This window comes from Poecilia formosa, unplaced genomic scaffold (genome assembly GCF_000485575.1).
Source record: "Poecilia formosa unplaced genomic scaffold, Poecilia_formosa-5.1.2 Scaffold328, whole genome shotgun sequence".
Classification (NCBI taxonomy): Eukaryota; Metazoa; Chordata; class Actinopteri; order Cyprinodontiformes; family Poeciliidae; genus Poecilia; species Poecilia formosa.
In genome coordinates, this window is record NW_006800267.1 from 373,191 (window position 1) to 389,833 (window position 16,643).

At 39.8% G+C, this 16,643-nt stretch overlaps 1 protein-coding gene across 1 annotated transcript; it reads right to left on the bottom strand.

Annotated features, from left to right (window-relative positions):
* Positions 1–2,007: 2,007 nt before the first annotated feature.
* On the bottom strand, positions 2,008–16,564 carry akap1b (A kinase (PRKA) anchor protein 1b). The gene is made up of 11 exons (XM_007573401.2): positions 16,407–16,564; positions 12,884–14,406; positions 11,930–12,054; positions 10,133–10,259; positions 9,855–9,973; positions 9,564–9,741; positions 9,166–9,316; positions 6,788–6,855; positions 5,217–5,290; positions 5,064–5,129; positions 2,008–4,835 (listed from the first exon to the last, which is right to left on the bottom strand). The coding sequence occupies exons 2-11, from the start codon at positions 14,379–14,381 to the stop codon at positions 4,773–4,775; spliced, it is 2,469 nt and encodes an 822-aa protein (XP_007573463.1). The 5' UTR covers positions 14,382–14,406; positions 16,407–16,564; the 3' UTR covers positions 2,008–4,772.
* Positions 16,565–16,643: the final 79 nt, after the last annotated feature.

The window sequence follows — 16,643 nt, forward strand, 5'->3', positions numbered from 1 at the left end:
TTGCAGACAACCACACAAAACTAAACTGAGGTAATGGAAATAACATTTGCACAAGGTAGAAAAAAAGATACCACAAATAGTCATTGGAGACAACCCTGACAAAATATATTATGCACAAATATGAAAAAAGAAATAAAATACAATTAAAATATATGTATATAAAAAAGGGGAAAGAATGGACGAGGGAAGTGTTACTTGGAGACAATAGTCAAAGATTTCTCATAAATAGGAAAAGGTGCCAGGCTTTATAGAATCCATTTTCAGAACTTCAGAAAGTAAATTATGTCTTTTCTAAGTCCATACAAAATATAATATCCTTTATCCAGTGTGAATGTGAAGGTGAGCTGGGTCTTTCCACCTTAATAAGACGGCACTCTGGGCAATTGATGATGGAAATGAGCATTCGCTGTTTGACATGTGGCAAGTCCAGCTGTGGGGCGACTCCGGAGACAACGGAGAAGTTTGACTGAAGCTCACAGTGTAAAACTTCAGACAGTGCAGAAGACTGATTTCCAAAAATTAACTAGACAAGGGCTGGATGAAAACATAAGGATTCATTTTTACCAGTTAGCTTCGTTAAAGAACCATCTTGAAATCTTTTTGTCTGTTTTAACAGTCATTAATTATCGTACTCACTGGAAAGTGGTCGCTACCTAATGTAGACTCCCAGTTGACATCCCATTTGTATCAACTTACAAGACGATCATATATTAATGTAACACCAACACATGAAACTGTACCTTTATGTACATTTACTCTTGTACCTTGTCCCCTGTTAAGGCAAACTAATGACTAATCCATCCTTTCTTCAGATATAATACCATTGTGGTCTGTCTTCCTACTTACCCAAAGACCATCATGGGCGTCTCGCCGTCGAGAGTCAAGGCCCCGGTCCTAATACTTGAACTTTCACCCTTGTTCTGCCCTTTCGTCCTTCACATGCTGAAGGATTTGAGTGCAGCGAGTCCCAATTCTTCACATCAGTCTTTCACTCTGCCCCTTTTGGGTCCCATTTCAAACACTTCGCACTCAAAGCCTTCAACCTGAACGAGGATTTGAAGGACACATGAGCAGAACAAGGGTGAAGTGAGAGTATTGGGACCGGGCTTTCTGCACTTCTGCTAGCATGCAACTATACATCAGTCCAAGGGCCAGACAATTTTTTGGTCCATTTCAGAGTGGCAAAGCCTAACCACATTTTTTGAAAGCATACATGTCTAGCTAATATTTTGGTATGATGGTCCTTCTAAAGTGGCAGCTGAGTCAGTTACCGGTTCATAAAGTTAACAACCCCCATGGACAAATTCTAAAAAAAAAAAACTCCCTCCCCCCCAGAAAGGCAGGAATGAAGTTTGGTTCTTTTCTCATGCTGAGGCTGAGGGGCTGGGCTGGAAAGTATTTTTTCTCTAAGGATAAATTCTGCCTAAAAAGTGTGAAAAGCACACTTCAGCATTCTTCTGTTTCTGATTTAATATTTCAGCCTTCTGTTATGCTGGAACCCTTTTTCTTCCATTTCAGCCTTCAATTTTTTTTGCTACCATGTATGACTTAACCTTTTGTCTATTAATTCAGCCTTCATTCCCCCCCCACTATTTCAGCCTTGAGCTTCTTTTCTATGACATTTTTTTTTCTTTTAGCCTTCAGCTTTATTCTACCGTTTCTGATTTTAGACAGGAAGTATCTCTTGTAGCTGTCTAGATCATTTCTTAAAAATTATGACTTTATGACTAAAGTCTTAAAACCACAAATACCTGTTTAAACTCTATTATGCATGCGTCTTAGTGAAGTGAGTTTCTGAAATAAATGAACTTTCATCAACATTATTTAATATGACTATTTCTAAGCAGAGTTTAAGTGAGTCTCAACAGGTAACAGCAGACTTTCAAAAATAATCCCATTACATTGCTGGCAAAATGCCCCGTCAGTAAACCACTTACTACTGCAGCACCAATATGAAAACACATTCCAATAATCCCACCACCATTAAAAAAAAGATAAAGTACCTTAAACACTTCATATCTTTATTTTTCCCTTTTAGAACTGTACAATTAAATATGTACATGTTATCTAAATGCTTTCATGTATAGCTGTTTGACACCCACTTAAATGATCAAATCGAAGCTTGTGTAGTTGTGAAATCCACTCTTTGAAAATGGTGAATGAGGGAAGGGCAGAACGACTCAAACCCACCTGCGCCCACCACACAAACAAATTTAAATTTCCAGTGTCACAGAAAACTAATTACAAATCTTATTTACAGAGAAATGGACAAAACTCAATTTAAATTCTTAAGGGCTATTGAATCAATTACTCAACTGGTAATTTCAGACTGTGGGACAAAAACACAAGCAACTGAGAAATGTTCTGACTGAATGGAGAAGTTTCTCAACAGGGTGTGCATGTCTAACCTGATCCAATGACTGGGATTTCCGTCTCCTTAAATTTTACTTGGGCAAGCTTAAGGTTATGAATTGGCATAAAAAACAAACAAAAAAACCCAGTAAAATATGAGAATTGTAGCAGAACAATTAGCTCTAACATGTCAATTGGAAAAACAAGTCCATGACCAAACCCATTCTGCCTCTTAAGTAAAAACAAAACTTCCTTACAGGCAGAAAATCAGTTTCAATTCTTTTAACGTGATTGTATTCAAAACAAAGCACATTGACACCATGTATACTAAATAATTTACTACTGTAAGTGCTTATCTGAGAAAAATTATTTTTCACTGGGAAGAATGTGTTGATTGTTTTGTTAAAGTGACAGAGCTGTGGTTCTTACTGGCTTAAATAATACAGCAATTACATTTTCCTTTTTAGTTTGACGTTCTTCAGTTGGATCAGTTCAAGCACGTCAGTATCTGTCACAGAAGCTGGATCCATGCCACCATCCAAATTGGGAGTTTTGCTCCTCTGCAAACTGAAATAATATTTCAGCGAGTCCTACTAAACCCTCCTCTTTGGAACTTTATGCTGCATTTATCGCACCACTACTCAGCTGCCTAAACTGCCTTTTTGATTTTGTAAGCAATCAAGAGCAGGTTAATTCAGCAGTAACAGACTTAATGTCACATCACCAGCTGGAATGATACAACAGGAACAATTCTGTGAAATATGGCTTCTTCAGAATATCAAACATGGATACGGTAACCGACTACGCTTCCCGTCTTTGTTGTGTTTGTTTCAACAACGTTTCAACTGGTGTCACAACATACATCTAAATCTAACATTTGTATAAGTTCACATAATGTCCCAACAACCTGATTTTTATGGTACAACATAAATTTTGGGTGACAGTTGAGTATCAGACCTGAATGTATAACGCCACGGCCAGCAAAACTGCATCTAGCCTGGTCTGATATTCATATTCATATAAGAGAACTCAGTTTGGAAATGATTGTTCACTACATCACTGACTACAGGAGTTCTTGGATGGTTTGACATCATTACCACAAACTGATTTTAGTGAAATGTTATGGCAGCTCCAAATTACACAGCAGCATTAAAAAAACATTGATTCATGTAGTGTTTCTCTCATGTACCATGTGTTCTTCAATCCCAGACTGTTCCATAAAACTCAAGGATTTGTGGAACACAACAAACCTCCCATCAAGAAGAAAAAAAAAGAAAAAGAAAAAAATCAAAAATGATCTTTGTTCCACCTTACACTTCTAATTTCTTTAGATTTACCATTAACCATTAACCCAGAGGACATGAATCTGACTTCAACTTCTGGGCCTCAGGAACAGCAGCCTAAGTCACAAGACGTTTTCCAACTGTCACAATGGTTGAGATGGAAGCAAACAGAAGATTTACTGTTCACACATGAAAAACTTCTGTACTTGTAGGATGTTGGGGTTGGGGGGGGGGAGTCCTCGAAATTGGAAGACACTATAAAATAAAGTCAAAGTGTGTGTTTGTCAGACAAATACAACCAGCTGAAGTTCACATGATGGCAATGGTATACCTCCTGAAAAGAGGTCAGCAAAATGCTTCTTCTATAATAAGTGAGATTTTAATCAACTAATCTTTCATCAAAGAAAAACAGTTGGAGAGCTTTTTTTTTTTTTTACGTCGGGAATTGTGGGATCATCTAAGAACATGCAGTCCAGATGTGGGAATAGAAAGAGCAGAGGGAAGCTACCCTTCCGTCTCACTTTGAGACAGGAATGGTCCATCTAAAGCTGCCTCATCTGTCACCCAACATCCCCACAGCACAGTCCAACTGAAAATAAATAGAGCTACCAAAACAAAAAAAAAATAAAAAAAAAAATAAAATACAGTCAGGACTCCATGCATGCATCTGTCCTCATCTGCGGCATAACAAGCCACAGTCTGTGAAGCTGGGGGGTCTAGGGTAGAATGGGAGCTGATATATAATTTGAGCCTTTATTGTTACAATACATTCACTTTAAAAAAAAAATTACATGTACATTTGTTCTTTATGCATTTCCTGGACAAAAACAGAAGTCCATGTTCAGAGAGCTGCTGTTTGCCTGTCGACTATGCCTGAGAATAAAGTCTCTGCTGTCAGTTGAATTGAAGAGTGGAAGAGCCAATTTGAGAAAAGAGGAGAATGGGGGAACAAACACACACACACACACGAAAAAACAAAAAACAAAAAAAACCCAACACCAATCTTTTCAGTCACGTGCCTGGTACGGTTGGGATCCCCAGGATGAGCTGGGTCAGCTACTGCTGACCACAAGGAACTTCACTTTCCTTCAGTTTCTCAGTGGGTGAGTTTGTTAGCCTCCATGGTAATCAGGGAATTCAGAATCCATCCACCCAAACTGTCAGGCCTCTTTCTGCCAGAGTGCGGTTCACTGAAACCACCTGCAAAAAAGGACAAAGTTAAAAAAATAAATAAAAAAAAGAGCCTAGATATACTGCCCAGAAAGCAGTCAGTCTCTTCACTGTCACCCTTTTTCATATTAATTCATTTTAAAATAAATGTCCCTTTTATGAAACAAAAGCTACAAACTCATGTGATAAGTTTAAAAAAACAAAAATCCATATTTCCATCTGTAATAGCAACCAGGTAAGATCATGTTTGTGACAAACCTCATCTCCAACAAGGTTCCACAGGTGGACAAGCGGGAGGCCGGTGTTGTTGTCGTAGTTTGAGACCTTTAGAAAAAGAAAACATCAGCCAGCGGTCACTCAGTCTTCTACAATAGAAGGAGTTGGTCCTAATGGTACTAATGGTAGACCCACCTGTGCTAGCAAGGCGACACCTCGGGTCATTTCTTCCAGTGTGGTCGTAGCATCCGTTGAGAAACAATCCTCCCCTGTTAAACGAATGACAATTCTATGAGCTAAAATCATAGTAATTGACCCAGCATCTGGTTGTGCCACAGAAAAATTACAAAATGTCATGAAAGGGTTTTACATGACTTAAGAAAATTCAAAGTTTGTCCAAAAATTCTTTAAATATTCCTGTAAAGGAGCATGCGACAATTACTACTTAATGGGACGCAGCACTTTGCTACTAATCGTCAACACTGCAATGAGATAACAAGGTCAGGAAAAAGTTTTAATTAAATAGTAGGGAGAGAGAAGTAGGTCAGTTATTTGGCTTTGACAACCGGAGCGTAGATTCTGTTTGTTTTTTTTGGTTAAAAGAAAAAGGCGACCCACACACCACCTCTGACAGATAATCAGGTGTTTAAATTAGCTGATGTGTCAGATTAGCTAATAGCAGCGGTAGCTAATCTACCACACCAATCACTCGATAAACGCAAAATAAACATCAAGCCTAAAAAACACAAAACAATAACAGACTGAATGTTCTGTTCTTTGTGTGGGAAATGTTTGGTGTTGAATCCTGATCCATTAATGGTGGTGTTGTAGCAACTGTGGTTTTGAATTATTCTTTAACCGTTTTTCTGTTATTTTTCCCTTTGCTGTTCCGCACTGCACTAAATTAATACCCAGATCTCCAGGTTTCATTTAGATGATGCCAGGGCAGCGCGACTATGGATGGCAAAAAGAATATCCTTTATGCCCTCCAGCATTGTGTGCATGTGCAAAATTTGCAGATGTAAACAGTAGCATGGGGTCCATATAGAGGCCACAGAACTCAACGCAGCCGCCCTGAGTTCAACTTCCATCCTGTTCCTTTCTGCATGTCCCCTCCCCTTCTCTCTGCTCATTCCCTGTCAGATTACTGTCAAATAAAGGCCACTAATGCCAAATAAATCCTTAAAAAAAAAGAACCATAATCAGAATTTTATAAATTTCTTAAATGTAAATTCTGTGTTAAAAAATTATGTTCTCAACAACTACAGTCTCCTGAAAATATCTGCAGCTGAAAGGACCAAGTTGAAGTAAAGTCTGAAAAAAACATTGGATCCTGGTCTGCCGTCTACCTGCTCTGTGTTTAAATTTTGTCTATTTGATAGTTGTATCATAAATGCAGAGCATTATGAAGACATTTTGGAATCTCCTTCAGTTTCCTACCAAGTCAAGAGGAGCTGGTGTGTTTAAAATGCACTGTAAAAATCAAAACCTCCAACATAGAAAGTCTGGTTGAGTTTAGAGGTGAGAGTACGTAATTGAACTCTAATGCAAACCAAAAAAGTGAACTCTGGTCTGCCTAAAAACGTAGGTCTCGGTTTGGTTGAAGGGAACTCTGGCGCAGTTTGAATGCAGGTTAATGCAAGTGGACCGGAGACCGCTCCAAAAGCAGGAAGCTATAGAAAGCCTCCTTATATATATATACACATACACACATTTGCACAGTTAATGGTCAAACAATTAGAGTTTGAATAATGATCACCACAAACCTGGAAGTGGAGCAACGTTGTCGAGCAGTACTTCTGCACCTTGAAAGGGTAGCGTTACAAAATCCGATCTGGAAGGAAGGACCCAAATATTAAAAAAAATATATAAATGTATAGAGTTCATGAACAGAAATCACCTACCTGCACACCGACAGTATCATGATAAATTGTGATTTAAAAAAAAAAAGTACACAGTTTGCTTGAAATAGTTTCAGATCAGTATTGCTTGCTGTACTGTCCAATCATCTATTGGAGACTTAACTTTACAGTGTCATGTACTATTTATACCTCTTGCAGATCTAAAACACATACTTTAAAGGGGCAGTATTATGTAAAATCAACCTTTTTGAGCTTTACGTCATGTGATAATGTTATTCCTTATTCTCTATTTATGATTTGTTAAAACAGAGGGATTGTAGGTTTAAAAATAAAAAGTCACCCTGTTCTAAATAAAATACATTTGTTTTTAAAGAAGTTGTAGCATGAACTATAAATAACTTAACTACTGTGCATCAGTACTCCGATTTGGCAAGTATCTAAGCTGAAGTTATTTTACTGTGGAAAAAAACTGGTAATTCATTCTAAACTCAAGACTTGATGCTCATTGCTAAAGATGAATGTTCAAAAATAATAGTGGAGTCATGCTGAAAGCTATTCAACACAAAAAAGAACATTTAATATTATCGCTTCATAAAGGCCTTTCCATAAGGGGTGAAGTTGATTCAACAGTTTTCTCAGTGGGGTTTGGACTCCCCAGTCCTGTTTGTGATCTTCATGGACAAGGTCTCTGGTAGAAGTTTGGAATGGCTGATGTCTGGTTTGATAATGTTGGAGGCTCCTTGCTTTTTGCAGATGACATGCTTCTGTTGGATTGTTCAGGCCGTGACCTTCAACAAGGATGAAGGTCAGTTCCCTTTGAGGTCGAGAGCATGATTCAGTGACCCCGGCCTTAAAGGGACACTGACTGCAAAACTGAAAGAGAGCCATTTGCTAAATGCCACAATAATGAGAGAAAGATAGTCAGATTTTTTACAGTCTTCAAAATCAGAAGTGTAGATACAGAATGATCGTCTCCCATGACTGTCATGGCTGTAGAAATCTCTGATAGGTTAACTCAGTGGTCCCCAAGGTTTTTCTCCTGGGCCCCCCCAGTGGTTTCCAAACATTCTCTGGGCCCCCCTATGGATTATAAATAGCTGTTTGGTTGAAAGACGTGCGTTAGCAGGGGTGCGGGTATTCTTAGAGACTCCCTGTCTCTAAGAAAGGGGAGGGGTGGGGGGAATCGACTTTTTTGGGGGCAAAATTAATGTACATAGCTGAACATAGACAACAACACCAGTAGCCTACGAGCTACTTGTTAACAAGCTTAAGGTTCTGTATTGATATTAGCTAGTCATCTTTTAGCTAACATTACCTGCATCCAACAGCTTTACTCAACTCAGTCGGTTAGTTTGGGGGAAAACTGTGAAAAGTTCTTTGTGTTTTGCTGGTTTGCTGCCGTGATTCTAACACACCTGTAGCTCCGCCCAGCAGCAGCAGGTCTCCTTCACAGGTGGAAACCCAGCGCGAGTAGCGCTCATGCTGGGTTTAAAGGCGGCTCGGAAAAACTGGTTACAACATGTTAACAACGGATTAAACAGTTTTAACTGCTGATGAAAGTGACAGAAAACACAGATATGGGAAGTGTGGAAGCTTCTACTGTATCAAATTGACAGAGGAATAACAGAGAGTTGGCCATTCTAAGGTAAAAACCCAGCGCATACAGCGTTCATGTTTTCTTTTTTTTTGTTTTTTTTCATCCAGACGGTTTCCCGCGTCCCCCCTTGCAATGGCACGGTGCCTCCCCTAGGGGGCGCGCCCCACAGTTTGGGAACCTCTGGGTTAACTGATGAATTAGAGTCCATTGGAGGAAAATGTGGATGTATTTCACAGTTGGCGTGTCTGTGATACAGTGTGTCGGACTGTGCCGTCAGCAACAGAGGAGCTCCACAAAGAAATGTCCTCTCTCCCCCCATACAACCAACTTCAGCAGCTGCACTGAGACTCGTCATCTACTAAAGCCCTCAGATGATTCACCTGTGGTTGACTACATCAGTGAGGTTGATGAGGTCGAGTACAGGGCTGCTAGTTCTTAATTTTTGTGTTCATGCTTCAGTTTTCCTTTTGCTTATTAGAATGATCCATCACTCATGAAAACAACTCCCCACCTCCAAGATGAGTAACCACACAAAACCCTTCCAGGTACAGAGGTAGCTCCTTCATTACTTACATCATTGATTAAAGCTCAAAGTCATCAGGTCACATCCACATATGAACAAATGAGCATTTTAAATAACTTTTATTGTTTAAGTTCAGTGATACAAATAAGACCTGTGACTTGCCTGATTTGTCGGAGTGAATCGATCTTCACTTTGTCATAACCGCCGTAGTCGACATATCTAATCTCCACCTCATCAGTTTCCTTATAGAAGCTGATGACCTGAGCTCTCCACCAGGCCCCGTCCACTGCTGGGGCTGCACATATAACACCCACTGAAACACAAAAATAAAACCTTACTTTCAGTCGAGCAGATGTTCATCCAATTGTTAGAGTAGCAAACTGTGGCAATCAATTTTAGATAAAAAAACAAAAACAAAAAACTCTTATTTGTCCTACAAAATATTTCTAGAAATGCATAGGAGCTGCATCTTCATGTTCAAACATTTGAAATGAACACATGTAAAAGCCAAAGTCTCATTACTTTCTCAACAAAAATAAGAGCAAGAAAACAAGGATTACCTTCAGCGGGTGAGGGCAGAGCTGGAGTACCCGGCTGGGAATAGCAAAGGAACATCTGCTGGTCGAGACTCCGCAAAGCGTGGTAGGTGGGATGGGTGTGCTGCTGGACAAAGATGTGACCAGCTGACACAATGTTGACCACAATCACTTCAACCGTCACTCCACTAGGCAGGAGGAGCTGTGGAAAAACATCATGGTAAAAAAAGAGTCAACTCCTCCACACCAACTCCCAAAGTTTTCAATTCCTGTAAGTATTCCAAAAACAGCAGCAGTAAGGAATCTCAGTCTTACCCAAGAGGTTATGGGAAGTGATGGCAACGTGAGTGGAGGTGCATATAGATTTGTCAAGTCCAGATCTTTAAATTTCTTGCCGATAAATGACAGTGCCTTATCAACCTGCTGCTGCAAACCTGGAGAGAAATTAAGCACAATTTCCATTAAAGTAGACCAACCCGATAGTAGAATGATAGCCAACTTAGTCATATACTTCATTTAGCAAACTTAAAAATTCCCACTTTATGACAAAAGATTCTGCCTAAAAAGATGAAGGGCATTTTCTCCAGACTCACCTTCAATGTGGCAGATTTGGAAATCCTGTGTGTAAGGCAAAGTGGAAATGTAGATTTTTGCACCAGAGTTCTGCTTCAGGAAACTGACATATCTCCCTTGTTTCCCAATCAATCGTCCTACAAGATGCTGACACAAGAAAGCAAATGGGACAAGAGGACATCTTAGAAAATGAGGGGGAAAAAAATCCAGACACCCTTATGGAGTGTCATTCAGGGGGAAAAGTTCGACCAATTCCAAGGGCTGTGTCTGCATGAAATGGTTTGTTGTTGTGTTTTAGTACATCTCAAACCAACTGGACTTTCCAGGCAAACAGACTAGAGTTCGATTAAAGCAGTCTAAACAGGGCTGGTGTGAAAATATTTACCAAGATATTCAGAAATTCAACTTGTCCTGTTCCTTTTACCACATGTAACAGATGAGTCAGTCAGCAGCAGTCCTGACCCCCCCGACCCCCACATCAACCTAATGCCTCCTCTCAGTCCCTGTGAACAAGCTGACCAGTCCTGTGTTCAATGACATGTCAGTTAGCATCATTCCAGGAAGTTTATGGGGATTTCGATCCCTCTTTGCTCTTTTTACAAATACACACCACAACTGAAATATTACTGACAGAAATAAAAAAATTAAAAAAATCTTTATAATGATAATAAAAATAATCATTTTTATTGGAGGCTGGGTGGCTTGAATAGCGCGTATCCTACCTTAGCTTACAGGTAAGTTGCAGATAAATCTGCCATTTTTCTCCCAGCATGTCCCTCTTTATTCTCCTAAATGAATTTCACAAAATGAAACTACATGCCGTTTTCTGATGATCTTGATTGCTTCATGGATATTTCGTACATATCCCTGTTACAGTTGCTGGTGTGTAGAGAGCTTTGCCTGAACTAAAACTGATTAAAAAAACTATTTGAGGTCCAACATGTCAATAGACTTTGGAGGAGCATGCAGCACCCCTTTAGTAAATTATTTATATCTTTGTACAGTTCAAACCATTTAGTATATCTACATATTTATTGTTGAAATTGCAGCGCAGGCAGAGCCAGGCAATGCATGCATGCAACTTTTATAAAATATGTTTCTTACATATTTGGTAAAACTGTCACTATGTCATGGCCTTTTATGAGACATAATCAGTGAAGAGATCAAGCGTCTCCTCCCTGTGCCCTGCTCCCAACCAGTCATAGCCAGGAGGAAAATCTTAGCGCTGCCAATCAACCGTGTGTACACGCTGCTCAATGTGCCAAAGGCGGAGAAGCCGTTTTGGACATTTATCAAAAGTGCTTTTGCACATATTCGGCAATGTGTAAAAAATGTTTTAAAACTACGTTTTTTTGTGATTTGGGTCGCTTTTTTTTGTTGTTGCAAGTTTTAATCTAAATTGAGGAACAAAAATTGTTCCCAGAATTTAAACTTTTAAACAGAATGCAGCAATCTTTTATTCCAACACATTCATAAAATCTTTGTCTCATGTTTCTAACCCTTCTAACAAAACTGCTTCAAGTGAGTTCATTATTTATGACAAAGGTTTCTTGTTCTCATTGATGTTCATTTGATATTCAAACTAAATATTCCTATTGTTAAAATGCTCAGATAAGGTCATTTTGATCCAAATATAAAAATAACTTGTATTTGTAAGTGCATTTGAGTATCAGACAATAAATTCCTATATTAAGAGAAAAATACTGCACAATTGCACAAAAGAATTAGGTTATGCACACACACACACACATCAAGGCAGCATCAATGAAGACAGTAGAGGTCATGTGTTTTAGGCATCACTGGTTGCTTTGACTAACCTTTGGGACCTCAATCTCCCAGATGACGAGTTCTGAGGTAGATGATGTAGAGTTGTTGCCCTGGTTCTCACACAAACTCATGGTGCAGCCGCTGTCCACAGAATCCATGCTGTTCACATCAGAACCTACAGACAGACGGAGCCATCACTCTTCATTCCCAGAAACATCAAGAGCAGGATGCAATGTTGAGCTTTTGCTAATATAGATACATGCATAACTTACCCTATCATTATGAAAGCCATCAATAACAATTAGGATGACGCATAAATAAACTTTTGTAACTAGGTCTTAATATAATCAGGTTTGCTTAAAGGAGTTAAGGACATATGATTTCAAGAACGGAATAACAGAATTTGACTACTAAAAGGGAATTCACTGTACAATATGAAACCTTGCTTGTCTTTTTAAGTTGATTATTTAGTTTCAAGACCAGCTAGCAGTTTTTTCACGTTTTACACCGACCTCAACATCGAAAACAAGTAGGGATGCACAATATATCAGCACAAACAGTAGTGTCAGTCCATCTTAGTCGTTTTTAAACCTAATTAATAACACTGACCTTAATTATCATTGTATTAAGAGGCAGGTTTTCAGGTCTAGACATAGCTGTTCACATATTGTAAACATAGCCATAATTCCTTACTAAAAAAAATACATCTCTGCAGGTTTCTACAGAGATGTAAGAGAAATTTTACATTTAAAAACAAGCCATGAGAGATTGCAACATGTTTTTGAGGTAGACAGTCTTGGACGGTATTCGATGTCTTTTAGCTGTGATGGTACAAGGTGTTGTGTTCTATTTGTAGAAGTACCTGGAATCACCTGGCGATTCCTTTTTATCATCAATTTTATTCTGTTTATACTTAAAATGCATGTTTAAGAAAACAGAAGTTTTCACTAAAAATTTCAGAAGTAATGATGTGCAAATAAAACCACTAAATAATCATGTCTCACCTCCAGACTGATCTGTGTCCAACTCGCATGTCCCGTGAGCTCCGTTCCTCAGGTCGTCCCCGTTAACTTTCTTTATGCCACATGCAGCATCAGAATTCCCTTCAGCCTCCTTTGTGATGCTCCCAGCTGCAGACTGAGGTGGTACAGTTTCATTTGCTGATGAGTCTGTAATCTTTAAAACACCTGCTGGATTCTCCAGGGTGCTGCTCTGCAGGTCCTCGCTGCTGTTCCCTTCCTCAGAGTGGTATGTGCTGCAGGCCGAGTCTTCAGTCAGCACTGCAGCATCGTCACATTTATGTTTGTTAAGTAGCGTTTCCCTTTGGTGTGGTAGTGTTGGCCAGGCTGCATTCTGTGCGCTGTTGGTTTTCAGAATCCTGGTTTCAACCCACACTGGAGTCACTGAGCCGCCTTTTGGCACTCCCTGGACTTCCTTCTCTGCATGCTCATGGTTTCTCTGTGAGGGAACATCAGCAGGAAAGTCTTCCGTTATTGGATCAAGTTGTGAGGATCGAGTGCCACCGGCCAGAGTAACACTCATGTTGGAGGGTTTAGTGTTTGCTGCAATCTCACAGCTGCTGGTCCCAAGAACTTCTTGCGTGGCTGCAGAGAGGACCTCAGTAATGAGTCCAGCTGCCAGTAGCTCCAGATCACTCATTTCTTGAGGGTTTTCCTTAAAATGCACATCCACTGAGGTATCTAACGAGGTGGATGTACCCTGGACTGTGGAGGAAAGGATGGTAGGTGTGCTGGTGAGGATACATTTGTGTAAATCCTGTATTGAAAGGGCATTTTCTAGAGAGTCTCCATCTGATGACGCCATCCTGTGTGTTTCCGTCGATGTGAATAAGCAGACGGCCTCCTCTTGTGCAGTTACAGCGCTGTGATGCGTTGCAACTTCACCCTCTGGCTCTGGCCGCTCCGCATCCGAAAGATTTATTGCCATGGGGGAAAATCTGCCGTCTTTGGGGTCATTGGACAACAAAACAACTTCCTCTACCGAGTCTTCTGGAAGAGGATCCAACTCTGTGGCTGGACATTTCTCCAACTCATCGATAAAGTCAGGGGTCGAGTCACACTCTGGGCCTTTGAGGGGTTTCACCAATTCCTCTACCAAATCACTGTCTCTAAATGTTGGTGCAACTATATTTGATGGTCGGTCAGCTTCCTTATGTAGCGTTCTGCCGCAAAAATGAACATCATTGCACGTTTGTTCCAGTAAAGATATTGCTTCAAGATCTTGGGGAGGCGTCGGGGAAATAATTTCATTCTCTGTGTTCTCGTTGCTGTGATTTGTGAAGGCTGGGCTTTCCTCTTCATATAGCAAACCGTTGTTGCACTCTTGATGAGAGTCTTTAAATCTCACAGAAGTTGAAGAGACCTCGGGGCTTTTCTGTCCGATGGGTCGCTCTTTCTTCCTCGAGGTGTACCACCACCAGCCAATAAGCACAAGCACTCCGGGCATCGTGTAGGAAACAACAGACCGAAACCGAACTGGCATTTCGATGAGACACCAAACGCTACACCTGAAATTAACACACAAACGTTTGACCGGTATTAGCAACGTTTTGAAATGATTTGCTTTTGAACTAAGAATGAAAGAAAGCAAAAGAAAAAAACAATCCCATTTCGTGTGGTTGGTAAACGCATCAAAAAGCAGGATGTTTAATGCAACAACAAAACAAACCAAAATAAGGGATATTTGCTTTGACATAAGGAAGGGAATAACCTTAACAGTTCATGATGAGTTGCCAATGTTGACAAATTCAGGGCATCATCACTGATATTTCAGCAAAACACATTTTATTTTGCACAGCTAATTTTGACTTTTTTCTGTAACTTCTACCGGAAAGCAGGTTACACTCTGGAGATGGACATCTGGACAGCATGTCTGTCGTTAATAAAATAATTTACGTGTGTGTGTGTGTATCTGTCCCCTGGATGTATTGCTACACTAATTTTAACAATTTGATTAATGTTAAAAGTTCTACACTGTTCCAGACTCAACTTTTCAGAGTTCCAAATCTCTTGTCATAAACAAAATATAAATAATTAAAGTTCACTGGCAATTAAATGTCAAACACTTCTACAGAAGACACACTTCAAAAATGCCTTCTGCAAAATCTAGAAACTGGAAACAAGGACCAGTGAAGAAATAAAAGGAAAAATAATGTCAAGAGGAAAGTTAGGGAATTAAAAAAGGGATAAAGGACAAAAGGATGACAGACTAAATGGTCTAGAAAGGAAAACATTATGGAAGAAAAGAAGGAAAGGACACAAGCTAAGAAATACGGTCAAGGGAGCAAGGTAGGACACAAGGAATGAAGACAAGGATTCAGAAAGAAGAATGGAAACAACAAAGGAAGAAATTATATTAGTAGTAGACAAACAAGGGATGAAATGAAAAAACAAGAGAAAGATCGGACACACCTACAAGTAAAAAAAAAAAAATCAAATACACAAGGAAGGGAAGGAGCAAATTACAAGGGCACAGAGGTCACAAACAGAGGAAAGAATAGTCTGGAAATACAAATACTTTACAGTTTTATTGGCTTTTTCCATACCTGAAAATAATAAAATCAAATTTCATACTTTTCCAGACTTTATTGCCCACTGATTACAATTTGCAGGTGTAAAATAAATACGTGTGAAGGGCACCAAAACTAGTTCAAGCCAGAGGGTCCGATCCCCCCAGAACCGCCTTAGTGTATCTTATCAGTCTCTCCTTTTCTACTCTGATCCAACTGCAATAAAACACAGCTTAAATGATTTCATTAATTTAAGAAGTGGTTTAATCTCGACTGGTATATGTCTGATTGCTGGTGGGCTTTTAAATATTCCACCAGCGTAAGCCCTTACTGTAGAGGGAGATCCTGTTCATAAAGCCAGGACAAAGTAGCCCATTTGGAGGCCACTGTCCTGCTCTGGTACAGTCACAATGCAATGAGTACTACCGCATTGTATCCGTTAAGGGAACACGCAACTCCAATTAATTGAAAATTAGCCTGTACTATTTGACCTTCCCACCGTACAACCAGACGACACATCCCACAAGTTGAGCTAAGCAAAGGGCACGTGTGAGCTGCACGCGGGTTAGCGACTGTCCCGAACAGGCCTCAGAGCCGCCAGTTAGCTCATAGCCGCCAAAGCTAGCCCGATAGCAGACGACATCCAGCGGCTGCCTCAGACAATTAGTACGTCGTCAGATGGAGCCTCTGCGAATATTACTAAGATATGCCTGAAGATATGCCTTAAGTGCACAGCACAATGTCCGGTTATTTAACTCTCGTAACAGGGACGCAGCAAAAGCGCACTGCTGACAACCAAGGGAAACGTGAAAGTTGGTTGTTCAATGACATTGCTCTTATTTTACTACAGAGTTTACTTTGTGTAGCTTGCAGGACTCCCAGGGAGCATCAGAGGACATTCTTTATGTTAGCGTTCTCTGCTTTCAAAGCAATAACAATGTCAAATGCACAGAACGTTCAAAGATCCGTCCAAAAACGTATCCGTCTCCTTTACTTACAGAAGTTTAAGGTCCCCAATGCTGCCACGCTAGGAACAATGCTGTTTGAATATTTTCAATCGCTTTACTGATCTCCTCCCCACGTGTTTAACCGATCTGCCTCAATCTGTAAAAACAGTGCAAACAGCTGTTCAAATCTCGCGACACTCGATTATGTACTCTCGCGTCAAGCGAGACCGCATTTTCCACTGAAATTATACTTTAATATATATATATATATATATATATATATATATA

Bases quoted from the DNA above. Each gene is read 5' to 3' on its own strand.
- akap1b (XM_007573401.2), bottom strand. From the start codon at position 14,381: ATGCCAGTTCGGTTTCGGTCTGTTGTTTCCTACACGATGCCCGGAGTG. The intron at 9,974-10,132 runs GTGAGTCTGGAG...ATTTCTCTCCAG, and splicing joins CCAAATCTGCCACATTGAAG to GTTTGCAGCAGCAGGTTGAT. The intron at 6,856-9,165 runs GCAAGTCACAGG...CCTTCCTTCCAG, and splicing joins GATTCACTCCGACAAATCAG to ATCGGATTTTGTAACGCTAC.